A 17,203-nucleotide genomic window follows, 5' to 3' on the forward strand; every position below is an offset into this window, starting at 1 on the left:
CTAAGTTGCTTTTGCTCAAGGCTAGAGTTCTTCCACTGGAGCCACAGCTCCATTTCCTGGTTGTTGTTGGGGGGGGGGGGGGGGTTGGGGATGAGGTCGAGATAAAGAGACTTTCTTGCCCAGGCTGGCTTTGAACCATAATCCTCAGCTCTCATTCTCCTAAGTAGCTATGATTACAGGCACAAGCCACCAGCACTCAGCCTACTTCCACAAAAATCTTAAGACTCTCACTGAGTACATGTTCAAATACGGCATGGCAACATGGAGCAAATGCAGGGCAAAAAGACAGGTCCATTTCAAAATATTTTACTATCCTGCCATCTATTATGGTTTCCCAAATGAGAATATGTTTTCTTTTATGTGAAGTTTTATCAATGAAGTTCCAAGAAAGAAAACATCACAAATTCAAAGCCTAGAATTTAACACTAGGGATCTTTCACAGAAGGAAGCCAGGATCCCCAAGACAAGTGCTGAGATGTATGGTAGGTACTGAGTGTGACCTGCTTTCTAAGGTACCAGAAGGGGCACAGTGGCAATGCTGACAGGACTTACAGCAGCTAACAGTTCTAACACGCCAAGTCAAGGCACACACAAATTTAATGGTTCACACAACAGGTAACAGTAAATGCAAAGAAGAGGTCTAACAAAATAGTCATTTGACCTAAACTAATTCTTATCCTTGAATATAATTACTTACATTTACTTTTAATAACTTGCTGTTTAGTGATGAGTTTTCCAAAAGTTTTCTTTTCCTGTGCCTGTCAGCTGTGAAAGCCGAGCTATTAAAACACAAACAGATTGTCCAAAAAGGCATTAATATACACATTCTACAGCGTAGGCTAAAGAGTAAACTCAAGCTGTTCTTGGTGTCCTTGCCTGCTTCATCAGGCTGTCAAGTGACCAGGCAGACCTACAAGTTTTTTTGCAGTTTAAACAAGAAACCTCATTGCTCCCCAACCCCCGCCCTCCACCCGGTGGCAGGGTTGTGTGCTGCCCCCTGCAAAGCTGGTGGCAGATGCAGGATACGCCCTCCCCACCACCTTCTGTCTGCCTAATTAATCGTCAAGTTTTGAAAATGAGAGGACCCATTCCCTTGGGTAACATTTAACAGCCTCAAATCATATGTTACTTCTTTCTTAATTTGGAAAAGGTGCCATTTTTCAATCATGTGTTTTATTAGATTATGATATCAGCCGACAGGAATGAAAACTATGGGAATATAGGCATATATAAATTTATCTGGATCAGTTATACGCTAAAGAATATTCTAAAACAAGTCTTTACTAGGTTAGAAACCTTGAATTCAAATTTTCTTCTTGATGGAAGATACTTTACTTAAACTTAATCAGAAAGTTATTCCTATTTCCAAAAGATCACTCTAAAATTACTATGTATCAGGAGAATTAATCTGAAGTACAAAATTATTATTAAACACAGACTTTTAAGTTTATCAATTCTTTCCCACTTTCTTTTTTCTTTTTTTTTTTTTGGTTGGTCATGGGGCTTGAACTCTGGGCCTTGGTGCTGTCCCTCGGCGTTTTCTATTTATGTGGTGCTGAAGAATCGAACTCAGGGTCTCATGCATGCAAGGCAAGCACTCTACCACTGAGCCACCTTCCCCAGCCCATTCTTTCCCAATTTCTAAAGGTACCAAACTAATCCAATGTAAAGACATAATTATTAGAATTTCCACATGAACTACAGTGTCTTTGGAACATCAAATCTAGTGACAGCTGCTTCAAATCTTTAAAATATTCTCCTGAACCGTGTCTTTCTCAGACTACAAAATGAACAGGCCAGTTCCATACAGTATAGTATTCCACAGAATCCTTCACAAAATTCTCAAGTGAAGAGGTCGAATCGCCAACAGTGTCTGTACTACTTAATGATCATGCACTTGGGGATTTTTAACTAAAGTTCTTACATTTCACCTTCAAAATGACACACTCTTCTAGATCCACACTACTATGGTAGCCACTCGCTCACTACATATGCTATTTAAACTTAGTTGAGTTTAACAGAAGCTTAACATTCAGTTTGTCAGTGGCATGTACAGCTTTTTAAATGCTCAAGTGGCGTTAGAGAAAGCAAATCAGGAAACTCCCCCATCACCTCAGGTTCCTCCTGCTGTACCCATCACCCTGGTGCTGCATACAATAAACACAAGTGCAATCATAGATCCCACAGCTGGTCCATTAAAGCCTATGTCTGTGAAACATCAGAGGACACAGATTACAAGTAGAAGGGTATACAGGGCTCTGTGACACCTTTTACCTGATGGAGTAGTCAACAGAAAGAATAGTTCCTAGTAAGGTCCTTATTCTGCCAAGGACTTTTTGGATATTTATAGTATCACTGGTGGGCCATGCCTAATCCTCAATACAAAAAGACAACAGGAAGCCATGTCTGTCTCATCAAGTACCAAATGACTTTTCAGGCCTTATACAACTCAAAGGCCAGATATTCCCACCCTGTGTACTATAAACACACATTTTGGAAGGCCCTTTTTTTTCTTTAATTTAGGTCTGACCAACTTAATCTGGATTGAGAGAGCAGGCTTTCTCAGAGGCAGAGAAAACATTCTGGTAGCTACTTAACTTCCCCAACAGAAACAAGCATGGAAATTCTTTTTTTTTTTTTTGGTCAGTTGTGGGGCTTGAACTCTGGGCTTGGGTGCTGTCCCTGTGCTCTTCAGCTCAAGGCGAGCACTCTACCACTTGAGCCACAGCGCCACTTCCAGTTTTCTAGTGGTTTATTGGAGATAAGAGTCTCACAGACTTTTCTGCCTGGGCTGGCTTTGAACCTCGATCCTCAGATCTCAGCCTCCTGAGTAGCTAGGATTACAGGCAGAAATTCTTTACAGTGGTGTAGGTGTTCCTACACAAACCTCCTCGGGACTCTCCTCCTTCACAGTTTATCATGAGTGACTGCAGCAAAATGAATATTTAGATTCGTATGATGCCTCTGTCTCTAATCCTACATACATGGGACGCTAATTAAAACAGAAAATGCCCAAGATGACAAAAGTACTTGACCCCAAAGAGTTTTAATTAGGATCTTCCTTTATCAGCTCTATAATCTGGCCAGGCAGTGCATAAAAGCCTGGTGAGCAGACACTGCACAGTGGCTTGGTATCGGCTGAATGCTATGCTGGCTCTAAGCTGACCCAAGGTGGCCTGCTTTGGGTGGGTTCTCACCCACCCAACTTTCTATGCATCAACTGGCAAAAATAACTTAGATGCCACCTGATGTGTAGTGATTTACACAGATTTCACTGCGTAAGCAATCATTCCAGAGCCACGCTTCTATCTGTTCAGGCTCAAAGGCTATTGCTATTTGATTTAGTTTATTGCTTTAATTTGAAGTCCAGTGGCCTTTATCTGAATAAGCAATTTGGCTTAGCAAGAAAAATATTCACATAAATTCTTCAACTTCTTTATGATCACAAAGCATTCACACCTCTTTATAAATTTCAAATTGTATGTGCTAACCCTAACAAAAAAAATGAATGAAAAAACTGTGATCCTGTGCTATATAGTATGGTATTTAAACCTAATTTTCCTTAAACTTTAATCTTTCTAGGCAGCTCTCATAATATATTTGACAAGAGATTTTTGAATACCAAAAGTAACTTCATAAATAGATTTTATCTTTTTCTGCTCTTTCTTTCCACTCTCAAAATTCCCCTTGCAGATACACTGACTAGCTTCTAAATTTGTAAGTGGTACCTAAAAAACAGGCTCTGGGGCCCTATAGCTTATGATGGATATTAACAAAATATAAGCAAATTTCACACATCAATACCAAGGCTTGATAACATTTCAATCCCATTTAAACATGTTAAAGTTATAGAACTCACCCAACAATTTTATTTTTATTTTTCTGCTTATGTGGTGCTGAGGAATCAAACCCAGGGCCTCAGGCATGCAAGGCAAGCGCTCTACCACTGAGCCACCTTCCCAGCCCCACCCAACCCACTGCATCCTCTTATCCTTCCAAAGACCAACTACTTACTTTTCCAAGTTCTGTAAGTGTTCTCTGACTTTCTGTACTAGTCCCAGCTTGGTGTCATTAACCACGAAATCATCACAGCGGTAACTACAAGGAAAACAGAGATGAACATGAGGTGAGGACCTCACTGTGAGGCCGGGGTGCTCAGGGTGATCCCCAGCTCTGCTGCCCAGGCAGCTGCTGCTCTATTGCTTGTGGAAAGCCTAAAAGGATTTGGAACCACAGTGGAATGTTTTTTATAAGCCTTTTCAAAGCCACGTAGGCAATGAGTGCCATGAGCATTAGCTTCTTTCCATATTCTATTTAAAAGCTCTTCAATGCCTTCTTTGAAAATGAAAATAAGCCACTACATGTGTTACATTCTTTTTAGTGGGCCTAATACATGGAAAAGGAAATAAAAAGCACTAATTTTTTTCTTATAGCCCTCTGCCTGAAGCTTTAAGGGGTCATTCCCAACCCACATTGATGGAGAATTCGGTGGAGAAGAGATTTAAGGCCAAGGCTAAGAACAGGTAGTTAGCCTGTTGGAAGATCTGAATAGAAAAACTAAAAGCTATGCAATTTAAACAATTTAATTAAAACACATGGAATTCAGATTAGTTAGAATAATGTGCCTTTTATTCTGAGGCACTGGGAAAAAAGGATCCAACAGTGGCTGAAACTGATAAATGCTTTGAAGAAAAATGTCTAAGATGAGTTTTAGCAACTAAACAAAAAATAGAGTCACACATCATAAACTCTAACTTGCACAGTAGCATTTTGCTGGAATAAGGCCAATTTTAACAAAAACACAGGCTGGCACCAAGATTTTTTTTTTTAAGATGCAGCTTTATATAAAACAACTTGTCATAACTACCAAAAAGTAATGAAAATAATATTGTCATTCTGAGTAAACAAAACGTGGACACACAGTAATTAGTTAACAGGACACCATCAGTAACAGAATTAAAATAAAAACTTCATATAACTTCACAACTAAAAAAATTAAAGAAATTCCTGGTGTTGATGCCTCATGCCTGAAATCCTACTACTCAGGAGGCTAAGATCTGAAGACTGAGGTATGAAGCCAGCCTGGGCAGGAAAGTTCATGAGTCTTGTATCTCCAGTTAACTACCAAAAAGCCAGAAGTGGAGCTGTGGCTCAACTGGAAGAACGTAAATCTTTTTGATAATTTTAACTACCTCATTACCTAGGTCAGGTCACCATTTAGCCTGTGTCCACCTTCATATCCATCAGGATTTCTCTGTCTCATTCTCAGGTTTTCACAGTCACCCTAGCACTTGCCACTAATAGCAAAAGCAATCTTCCACATCCTCGATCATCTTCCTAGCATCAAGCCACTAGAAAGAGGGCAATTTATTTAATTCCTTAAGCCAAAGAAACTGTTTAATTTTTGCTCCTTTCAGATAAATGTTAACAGGGTACCAATTAGTTTGAAAATCTGGGCTTAAGGCACTTGGTACCTATACAGAACTCTCACTTAAATTTTCGTTTTATGTTTCCATAAAGTTAGCCATGATTTTGATAAAATGCTCAAAAGCAAAAACCACTCCAAATACTAGTATTCATCTAGAACAAGAAAGAATCACACAAAGAAACCTATATTTTTTTTAAGTAACAGTAAAGAAACAAGTTCTTTATTTTTATATAGGAAAGCATGTGCACTACTACAAAAACTACCTTTTATGTAAAAGTGCCCCCCAAAAGAACAGTATCAGATCTTCACTAAGGCCGGGCGCCGGTGGCTCACACCTGTCTGTAATCCTAGCTACTAAGGAGGCTGAGATCTGAGAATCGCGGTTCAAAGCCAGCCCAGGCAGGAAAGTCCGTGAAAGTATATGTTTAAGTTTTTCTTTGTTTTTCTTTTCTTTTTTTATGGTACTAAGGCTTAAACCAGGGCCTTTCACTAGATAGGTAAGCACTCTACACCCCAATCTTTTTTGCTTTAGGCACTTTTCAAACAGGGTCTCACATTTATGCCTAGGCTAGCCTGGAGTATTTTTCTTTCTTTTTTTTTTTGGGGGGGGGGAGGGTCTGGTCGTGGGGCCTGAACTCTTCAGCTCAAGACCAGCGCTCTACCACTTGAGCCACAGCGCCACTTCCGGCTTTTTTTCTTTTTGCTTATGTGGTGCTAAGGAATTGAACCCAGGGCCTCATGCATGCAAGGAGGCTGAAGCTGGAGGATGGCTGAGTCTGAGACTAGCCTGAATTACATAGTAATATTTCCAAGTAGGGGAAGGAAGAGAAAGAAGGTGGGTAAGGGAGGGGCAGATTTATATGCCCAATAGTTTATGTAAGATTTTTTTTCTTTTTACATTTTTATCACAACTACCTTAGAAAATGATGAAGGATCATTTTAATCCCACAAATGACAGCTTTACTTCTCTTAATTTAAATTGATATTTGTTCAAAATATTTAAGATCTCGAATATAAGCTACTTTTTAAACAACTGAATTGATTCATATTTCATAATATATATTTAAAAGAATGCTTTAAAACATTACCTGCCAGGAGGGAGACATTCTGATCATTTGTTTTTAATATTCTTTTCATAGCAATTCTCAGAAATCTGGCTACTGTTCATAAAGATATAGGTGGACTTGGTCAGATGTCAGGAAATTACATCTTCAGCATTTTAAGCCTAACAACTCAATATCTGCTTATACACAAGTTTCTAATTTTAATCTTTGCTTCTTTCAGTCAGAGTATTGGCTACCACACACAATTCCATTGTATGGTTACTGGAGGAAACTAGATGGGAAACAGTAAACAGAACACTAGCAGTTATGAAAATCTTGAGAAGATTTTTTTTTTTAACTTCATTGACCTTTCAGCTTCATGACAGTATGTTCAAGTCAGGATTACTCGTGACGGTGATTTTGGCATTGCTTTCCCTCTTCTAAAGCAGTGACCTATTTTGTGTTGCTGTGCTGGGTGAATACAGCCTGTGCTCCTCTCTTTGCTTACACAAAAATGAGGGGGACTGCCCTGCCAAGGGTGTCTGTCACAGAAAAATGTCTTAGGGTGCTTCCCTATTTTTGAAAGATAACAAAACTCAATCTTTCAATACACTATCTACTCTACACACGACACTGAGTAGTAGAGGGAAGGCAAAGATCTAGGATTTGGTTTCTGCCAGTCCCATGGACATTTACAACAGCTAGCATGCAGCAGGAAGTACAGGTAAGCAAAGAGATGTAAGTTCAGTTCCATCCATGCAAGTGGAGTTAAGAGGGAGAAGGGGGCTCTTTCCCGGCTCTCTCTTTCCCAGCTCTCTCTTTCCCAGCTCTTTGCCAGCTGCGTGGAGTGCCAACCTGGCCTGGTCCCAGCAGGTCTACTGAATAAACCTACCCCTTACCTGAATACCACATGCGTGGTGCTGTTCTTACTTGGCTACCTCTTTTTAAAAACCTAACATAAATGGTGCCAAAACCCGGGAAGGGCTTAAAGTCAGGATAGGTGGGATTCCTCTCCATTTTTTTTTCTTTCTTTTTTTGTTTTTTCTTTTTATTGTTTTCCCCCCTTTTCTGCACAAGGAATACCCACAGTTCTGACGGCCTTTTGTGAACCCGTCTGTCTGCTGTGGACACAGCACATCGATACCACTGCTGGCCTTCACACCCACGTCCACACCACTTCTCTATTCTGGTGAGTGAAACTACTCTCTATGGTTCTCTGTTGTTCAGTCTCTGTCCAGACATGATGCCACACCAGAGAGCTCCTACGGCCTTTAGCTGAAAGGCCAGTCACCTCTGAAGCTGAAGACGCTTGGTTTTGGGGGCTTGGCCATTTCTCTCTAGAGGGCTCTGGGGGAAGTCATGACGCCGCTTCTGCCTGGTCAGCTCTTCTTCACTCACCAGACTGACTCTCCTACACATTTAATGGGGTGCTGCGAATCACGCCCGAGCGGTGAAACCCCTCTGAAATGCCTCCTGCGCTCCCTGGAAAGCCAGAGCGCCTAATTGTTTATGCTGTTCTCAGATCTAGACAATTTTTGTCTCTGCAATGGTACATGGGCAGAAGTCTGTTTACTTTTAGGCTCTCTTTGCTCTCTCTGTTAATCATGTCCAACTTTCTCTCCTTTTTTCTACAACTTTTTGGCTTGTGCCTTGAAGAGTGTGATGCAGGCTGGGTCCCAGGGACCCCCCCCCCCGCTAGGTTCCCTCTCAAAGGCTAGCCAATGTAGGCTTGATCTATTTGTTCAGGGTTTCTTTGCATTTTTTCAGAAATTCGCCATCTTGAGTTCGCCATCTTGGCCACATGGTGGGTTAAGGGTTTGGCCCCATCTGACCCTTAACCTTCCACCAAGCTTACTACTCCATGGATTCTAAGGTGCCTTGCTAACAAGTTGCTCTTTTCATAAGCCCTGGTAACTGAGGCCCAACCATCTGATGTACTTTGTTAGCAAAGATGTCTAAACGTTGTTGTCAAAATTTTAGGTTTTGAGTTTTGCCTTTGCGTGTGTTGTATATTCTGGTACTGACTACCTGACTCTAAAATATTGGGCAAGTCAAATGAAAAAAAAAAAATAAAATAAAATATTGGGCATATCTGTGCTAAGATTCTCACATCCAATGCGTTTTGTCATTTCAGAATATTTATTGGCAATTCTTGATAAGAACCAGATAAACTCTACTTATTCTACTTGATCTCCTTGTTGCTTTAATTGGAAATAATAAAGGGCTTTTGTGGCAAAGATTGCAGTTCAAAGCCAGCCAGGGCTGGAAAATCCCTAAGACTCCCAACTAACCTGCAAAGAGCCAGGCTGGAAGCATGGCTCAAGACTTATCTCTAACCAGCCAAACACTGGAAGAAGTATTGTAACTCAACGTAGTAGAGCACTAGCCTTGAGCAGAAGTGCTCAGGGATAGTGCCCAGGCCTTGAGTTCAAACATCCTTGAGTACCAACTGGGACAAGCCATCCCAGCAACGAGCACCTAGACTCAGCCAGTCTGGGGAACAAAGGAACATAGAGAGGAGTAAGAGGAGATGATGTCACATCAGCTACTTTGTGCCTGCCCTTTCAAAATTAACCAGAGCAGGGAGGTCAGTACAAGTAAGAAGCCTGCCCATCCAGTATCTATACCTGTCTACCTATTATTAACTGAACAGGAATTTATATTCTTGCCTTTGTCACCTGACTTCTCTACCTAGTTGCCAGATGTCAGAAGTAGCTAGGGACATTTCTACCAACATTTTCAGCCCCAAGTCCTTCCTCTTGACATTTATTAGCTCTCTAGTATTTTTTTTTCCAGCCCCTCAATGCCTCAAGAGACTTCTTCAGATTTCATCTAAGGACTCACACCACCAAGGGACAGCTGCTGCTCACTGCCTTCTCTGGGAGGGAACCAAATTCCAGCCTTTTACCTCTATTGTAGATACCCCTTGTCAGCAGGAAGTAGCCAGAGAGAATCTGAGCCCTATTTCATGATTATTAAAAGGCTAGAATGTAAAGTCCGCTCCTAGATGGCAAGCAGACTCCACCCTCCTCGTAACAAAGTCTCCGCCCAGTACCTGCGTTACCTAGGCAACTGGCACACCTGGAAGAGGGCATGTCTGCATCTGCTGAGGTCATATCTGAATTTGATGTGGCCACACCTTTCTCCACCCATACCCTAGATAAGGCCGAACCCAGGCCCAGACGCTCTCTCTTTCCCAGCTCTTTCCCGGCTCTCTCTTTTTCCCAGCTCTCTTTCCCAGCTTTTTCCCAGCTTGCTTTCCCAGCTTTCCCAGCTGCGTGGAATGCCAACATGGCCTGGTGCCAGCCAGAATGATGAATAAACCTATCCCTTACCTGGAAAAAAAAAAAAAGGAGAAGGGGCAAGCAACCAGCCGTGGTTTCAAAGAAAGGCCAGGGCAGGGACTCTTGGGAAAGAAAAGAAAAACTGCAGCTGCAGTGTCTTACAACTTCTCTAGAGCAGAGCCCACAGTAAAAGAGGCTTAAACACTGAAATCAAAATACTTAAAAGACCTTAAACCTAACACACCAATATTGTTACTTCTGCAACCAGTCTAGCTAGCTACAAGGAAAATTCCTAAATTGAAGTCAGAGTACTAAACAACATTGGGAAATGACAAACAGCTCACAGAAAGAAAGAGGAAATCTCTTTGTTTCTTAGTAAGAGATGAGGTATGGGGAAAATACTAATTTAAACTACAGCTTCTTCAGCTTACAGCTGTTTTTTTTTTAAAAAAAAATCCTTTTTAGGAGGGTTGTACCCTGCCACCGGTGATTCCCTGGCATTTTCCTCTGAAACCCACAAACGAGGCGATAATGCAAGCGCCCAGCTGCAGCTAACACTCCGGGTACCCACACACTCGCAGCTCTGTGCAACATCACACAAAAGGCTGGCAAGTGGCCAGGAGGCTTTGCCGTGGCGTACTCGCCCTAAGTTCAAGATTTTCCATTCAACTGCACTTCAGCCGTGAAATCACATCTGCTTTAACATACTCTATCAATGTGAAACAAATTAAATTCCAATGTCTAATTTTAAAAAAAAAAAAGTACTCAACTAAAATGTAAAATGTAAAGCCATCAAAATAGATATTTCAAGAACGAGCTTAACTTCTGCTGTCTTAGAAGCAGAAATACAGTGGCTATATAGGAAAGCATGGTTCTCTAAATCTGGTAGTTATGTCATAGGTCACTCTAGTAGTATACAACTATCCTAAGGGAAAAGAGAAGGGAAAAAGAAGAAAGCTAATGGAGGGCTGGGGATGTGGCTCAAAAGTAAATTAAGAGAGGTGGCAGTGTTAGGAAGGTGAGCAGGAGGTTGAGGAGAATCTGTCATCTCACTGGTGTAAAGTTGCATTGAGCTGGCTTATTAGGCCAAGTAAATAAAAGTTATTAAAAGAATTCCATTACATTACACATTAAAAAAAAAAAAGTAAATTAAGATAGCCAGTCAGGCATCAGTGGATCACGCCTGTAATTCTAGCTACTCAGGAGGCTGACATCTGAGGGTGGTAGTTCAAAGCCAGCCTAGGCAGGAAAGTCCATGAGACTCATCTCCAATAAACCACCAGAAAACTGGAAGTGGCGCTGTGGCTCAAGTGGTAGAGTGCTCCCCTTGAGCTAAAGAGCTCTGGGAGAGCGCCCAGGCCCAGAGTTCAAGCCCCTCCTCACCCCCCCTCCCAAAAAAAGAGAGCCAGGTGCTGGTGGCTTACACCTGTAATCCTAGCTACTGAGAAGGTTGAGATCTGAGGATTGCAGTTCAAAGCGAACCCTGGTCAGTAAAATCTATGAGACTCTCATTTCCAATTAACTACCAGAAAACCAGAAGTGGCGCTGTGGCTCAAAGTGGTAGAGCATTTGCCTTGAGCAGAAGAGCTGAGGGTCAGTGCCCAGTGGCTGAGTTCAAGCCTCACAACCAACCAACCACAACAACAAAAAAGACAGATATGCATGGCCCTTGGTTTGATCCCCAGCACCAAAACACACAGATTCACCCACACACACACACACACACACATACATACACTCACACACACTAAGGGAATGACATAACAGCCTGGCCAGTGTTTAACTTTGGTTAAGGTATGTTTCATAACAGCAAATAACAACTGAGTGCTCATCTCTGTGTGAAATTTTCAAAAAAGGCTTTTTTCACTTTTAGTGAAATATTCATCTACCTATAGTTGATCTCTCTTCTAGGTCTCAACACCTTCCAGATAAAGGATTACGGAAAGAGTCATTGTTTGAATAAACCTTAAGAAGTTTAGTTAATAGCGAACTTGGGAGGTTTTGACAATTGTAGGATTTGAACTGAGTCTTGTGCTGGCTAGGCAGGAGCTCTACCACTTCAGCCACATCTCCAGCCCTTTCTGCTTTATTTTCAAATAAGGTCTCATATTTATGCCCAGGCTGTCCTGGTCAGCAATTCTATTTACACTTCCTGGGATGTCAGCCTACATCATAAAGCTCTCATTGATTGAGATGCAAGGGGGGAGAAGGGTCTCATTAACTTTTGGCATTTGCTGACATTAAACTGAAAGCCTTTAGACTAGCTAGTATTATAGGCCAACATGCTTGGCTCACTAGCCAAATCTTAATAATGTCAAACCTGTAAAAATTTGAAAGCCCTAGAAAATCACTGAGCTTTTTTTCTTCCTCTGAATGGGCATCGTTCTACAATTATGCACTGAGTGATACAGTAAAGAACTGACATACAACTTTGGTAGAAAGTGCAAACCAAAAGGTGTGCAAAACACGCCTGAATCCCAGCAGGCAGAGGGAGGAGGACTTTGAGGTCAGGCTGAGCTATCTCAACACTTCCTATTAAAAAAAAAAAAAAGCCAAAGAAACAAAAAGTGGTATTTGGACTTTAAATTTCTATTTCTGTTCAGCTCTATCTTCGTGTGACATTCAAAGACTGCTTGCCACCCCCCCCAAAAAAAAGTATCTTAAAAAGGATCCTTCAAGCTGGGCACCAGTGACTCACACCTATAATCCTAGCTACTCAGGAGGCTGAGATCTGAGGATAGAAGTTCAAAGCCAGCCCAGGCAGGAAAGTCCATGAGACTCTTATCTCCAATTAACCACAGAAGCGCTGTGGCTCAAGTGGTAGAGTGCTAGCCTGAGCTGAAGAGCTCAGGGACAGTGCCTAGGCCCAGAGTTCAAGCCCCATGACCGACAACAACAACAAAAAAGGCTCCTTCAAATGGCTTGACATTTTTTTCCTCTTCAGTATCAACAACCTTTATGAATTGAGGGCAAAACTAGGTACTGAAGGCTCACACCTGTAATCCTAGCTACTTAGGAGGCTGAGATCCAAGGATCACAGTTCGAAGCCAGCCCGGACAGGAAAGTCCCAGAGACTCTTACTTCCCAACTAACCACCAGAAGACCAGAAGTGGCGCTATGGCTCAAAGTGGTAGAGCGCTAGCCATGAGATGAAGAGCTCAGGGACAGTGCCCAGGCCCAGAGTTCAAGCCCCACGACTGACAAAAAAAAAAAAAAAAAAAATCTTCCAAATAAGTTAAAATTTCTAGGATTATATGACAACATATAACTGGACAATAGGAACATGGAGGGCTTTGTTGTTTGAATGAGTATACACACACACACACACACACACACACACACTCTAGTGCTAGGTGCTGGTAGCTCACATCTGTAATCCTACCCACTCAGAAGGCTGAGATCTGAGGATCAAGGTTTGAAGCCAGCCTGAGTAGGAAAGTCCATGTCTTATCACCGATTAACCACCAAAAGACTGGAAGTAGAGCTGTGGCTCAAATAGCAGAGCACCAACCTTGAGTGAAAAATCTAAGAGATAGCATCTAGGCCCTGAGTTCAAACTCTAGGACCATCATCCATCCACCACCCCTTACCGCCCCACCCCCCAGCCAAAAATACAGAGATAGCAAAGTTTTTTGTGTCTTTTGTTGTTGTTGGTTATGGGGCTTGAACTCCACTTGGGTGCTGTCCCTGAGCTTTTGTGCTCAAGATTAGTGCTCTACCACTTTGAACCACAACTCTACTTCCAGTTTGGGGGTGGTTAATTGTAGATGAGTCTCACATATTTTCCTGCTCAGGCTGGCTTTGAACCGTGATCCACAGATCTCAGCCTGAGTAGCTAGGGTCACAGGTATGAGCCACCAGCACCCAACTTAGAAGCAAAGTTTTAATGAACAATCACACAAATGTATTCTTTTTTCCATATCCTAAAGTCCACTGGGATGGACACGGAGCAGGGTAGGAGAGAAGATGAGGCCCAGCTATTGAAAGGAACAAAGTGAAATCTAAATGAGTAAGCACAGTGTACCCAATGGCTCCTGCTCCTGGAGTCCGGAAGGAATAGCAGGGTAAGTATTACCTGCATAGGGCAGAGAAGAGTATATTTGCATGCACACTGTAAAAAATGCAATTTCCAGAAAAGATTAGCTTACCAGTATGTACTGTAGCTACTGCAATCCATACACACTGTGTGCTGAGCTTTTTCTTGTTTTTCAGATTTCTTATAGTTGGTTAGGGGTATTTGTGCATCTTCATAATGTTTTTTGGCGTGACCATTCACATACCTTATAAAGACCAAATGAAAATTTACTTTAGCTTATTGTTTTGGAAATCAAAGCAGTAAAAGAAACCAAATTAGGTGTTAATCAAGTTAAAATGAGAAAAACTCGTAACAGAATTCAACCATTTGTTATTTATTTAATCTATTTAAAATATACATCTTTTGGGGTTTTTTTTGCAATTACTACAGTCAACTTCCAGTTATACACTATATTAGGGCCAGGCAGCACAAGACTTTGTCTATGTGAATCATAATCTTCTATGCTGATGCTTTTGTTACAGTTCTTTCCTTTTTTTAAGTTTTTCTCAGACTGCTAACCCCAATGGAGGCTACTCTGTAAACTAAATTACTAAACTATTTTCCACAGGACCCTGGCATTTTCTATATGCTATGGTTGCTGCCTTATTTCAAAAGTGAAAATAAGATGTGAAAACAGGATAATCTTTTTCTCATCTATATGGCTTCAGATCTTTTATCTGAATCTCTGAAAAATTAGCTTCACTCACATGGATATGACTTTGTTTAGAAACAATCCAAACAAAACACAAGTTTATAAATGTTATTTTTCTACAGACAAAAGATAAACGAAAGTTAGTTACATTCACACAGATTTCTGTAACATTTTCCAACTTAAGTTTAATAAGTCATTTTATTACAGCAGGCAAAATAATACAATTAAGGATTCATATGTATACTTTATGCCCCAAACTCAATTACATCTTAAACTAAAGAAAGTACAGTGCTGTTACCAAGGTAAGTAACTTCTTTTGCTAAAAAGCACTGACTCCTCATTTGAACCCACAAGCAGAACTACAAGCAGAAGAAATGCATCCCTGCCTCCATTTTACCTGTGTCTCCCTCCCCTGCAATTATCTTGGGCTCCAGGAAGGACAGGTCTGATCAATAACATCTTTGTAATAAGGGACTAAAACTACCTCCAAGGAAAGGAACAGATGAGCCTCAAAGAACAGACACCCCCTCAGGTAAGGACAATTACCTATGATGAAGAGGCTGCACAGAGAGCAAGAGGAATCACTGCCTGGGAACCAGAATGCTTCCTCCAGTGATGACAGCGATAATTTCCCAGCAACCCTTGTGAACCAGAACTGAGATCATGATCAACTAGGCCACACTCTGTCTAGCACTGCTGACTATGCACTCCGTACCCTACCCCAATTCTTCTTTAAAGCTAAAGCTCAGTCCCTGTACCCCAAGATCTGCTGACATGCTTGAGAGCCAGTGCAGTATAACAACAGCCACCACTGCTTGTCTATTTGGCACACTGGGGTGAGTTGTTGGACCTAGCACGTAGAGCCCTGCAGTTGGTCCCTTGGCTTCAAACTCAGATTCCACTGTCACTGACCATTACTGTGAAAGCACTTTTAACAGAAAACTTCCCAGTTCCTAGAAAGCAGCCAATCAGAAGGCAAGGCTCACTTGAAAACTCAAATAGTCAAAACAAATGTTGGTTAAAGGGCACCGAAATAAACAGGCTTAAAGAATTCAGATAATACTTGCATCACAAGCATATAATTGCACCCAGACCAACACTTACCTTCAGGAAAGTTAGGATAGTCATTGATAAAGAGGAAGGATCAACTTCAAGCCCAACCTTTCCACCCAGAAAAACCGGACATATTCTAGGCATTATTTGCCTCAACTCAGAATTTAATCTATTCATTTTTTTCCCACTGTACTTTAAGCACAAATAACACTTGGGTCTCTCATTCTCAAAGGTCACTAGTTCTCAAAAACATGCTAAAACAAGTTTCAAAGTAAAACAATGACTAAGGTATAAAGCCAAAACCTAGATTGCCTGTAAAAAAGCAGGCTCTGCCACATCTAACCATATGGCATGGGCAAGGCACTCAACCACCTGTGCCTGTCTTCCTGTCTGTAAATGGAGAGTACCGTGTAATGTTTAACCACTATTCAGAATACAAGTAAGATGACTGCTTACAAAGTATGCACATTAAGCACATATTGACATATTATTGCATAGGTCAAGAAACACTAACTAGGGCCTGGGAAGGTGGATCAGAGGTAGAGTGCTTGCCTCGCATGCATGAAGCCCTGGGTTCAATTTCTCAGCACCACATAAGCAGAAAAAGCCAGAAGTGGCCCTGTGGCTCAAGTGGTAGGGCGCTAGCCTTGAGCTGAAAAGCTGAGGGACAGCACCCAGGTCCAGAGTTCAGCCCCCACAACCGACCAAAAAAAAAAAAAAGAAAAGAAAAAGAAGAATAAACATTAACTAAAGAGGTAAACTCTAAGAGAGCATCTATTTACTATCTAACCATCTTAATTTTCTATTCTCAAGCCTATAGCATATACCATGAAAAATAATGGAAATACTTATGAAAAAGCGCTTCTGTTATCAAAGAAAAAGTTAACATTGAACAATAATAATAAAAGGTCTTACACTTTTGAAACCAATCATCTTTACACAGTACTATAGAGTTCTTTTAGTTTCAATAGTGTAGTTTCCAAGTGTATTAGATGTTTAAATGGTTCCTAAAAAGTGTTGGTGATAAAGTAAGAAATGTGATTATCAGTGCCATTAAGATTAGTGGTGTTTTGCCCAATACTCCAATATATGTGTCAGAAGTTAGCAGTTCTGTATAAATTAGCTTACATTTTAAAAACTATATATTTTCCTTCATCTGATTTTGGATTGTTAAGTACTATGAACTGAATAAGGGACTTTTCCTTAATATAATGTCAGATTCCTAACAACAATCTTAAAAATTTGGAAAATAACTGAAATGGGGTAGTGTCATAAATATCAACAGAATATGCTGATATACTGTGCATCCTAAGCTAGAAGATTATCTCACGTAGCACTTCCTTACAAAAATTGTAATTCCTTCATACAACCATTTGTAGTTTAAAAAAAAAAAAAAAAGACTTCTCCTCAGACAAGTACTCAAATACTGAAAAAAATAAGCATATTTGGCAATCAATACCTGAAATTAAACGATAAAAATAGGTCTGGGATGGTGGCTCAGTGGTAGAGCGCTTGCCTTGCATGCCTGAGGCCCTGGGTTCGATTCCCAGCACCACATAAGAAAAAAGTAAAAAGCCGGAAGTGGCGCTGTGGCTCAAGTGGTAGAGCGCTAGCCTTGAGCTGAAGAGCTGAGGGACAGCGCCCAGGCCCAGAGTTCAGGCCCCACGA

At 41.1% G+C, this 17,203-nt stretch overlaps 1 protein-coding gene across 1 annotated transcript in view; it reads right to left on the minus strand.

Moving 5' to 3' along the window:
* The window catches only part of Usp3 (ubiquitin specific peptidase 3), a 74,642-nt gene that overhangs the window by 26,849 nt on the left and 30,590 nt on the right, over positions 1 to 17,203 (minus strand). Inside the window, exons 4-6 of the mRNA XM_013009929.1 lie at positions 13,904 to 14,035; positions 4,015 to 4,098; positions 698 to 779 (exon numbers count right to left, since the gene is read on the minus strand). Of these exons, the coding sequence (XP_012865383.1) occupies positions 698 to 779; positions 4,015 to 4,098; positions 13,904 to 14,035 (298 nt within the window). The remainder of the gene's footprint in view (positions 1 to 697; positions 780 to 4,014; positions 4,099 to 13,903; positions 14,036 to 17,203) is intronic.

Source organism: Dipodomys ordii, unplaced genomic scaffold (genome assembly GCF_000151885.1).
Source record: "Dipodomys ordii isolate 6190 unplaced genomic scaffold, Dord_2.0 Scaffold11, whole genome shotgun sequence".
In the NCBI taxonomy this organism is placed as follows: domain Eukaryota; kingdom Metazoa; phylum Chordata; class Mammalia; order Rodentia; family Heteromyidae; genus Dipodomys; species Dipodomys ordii.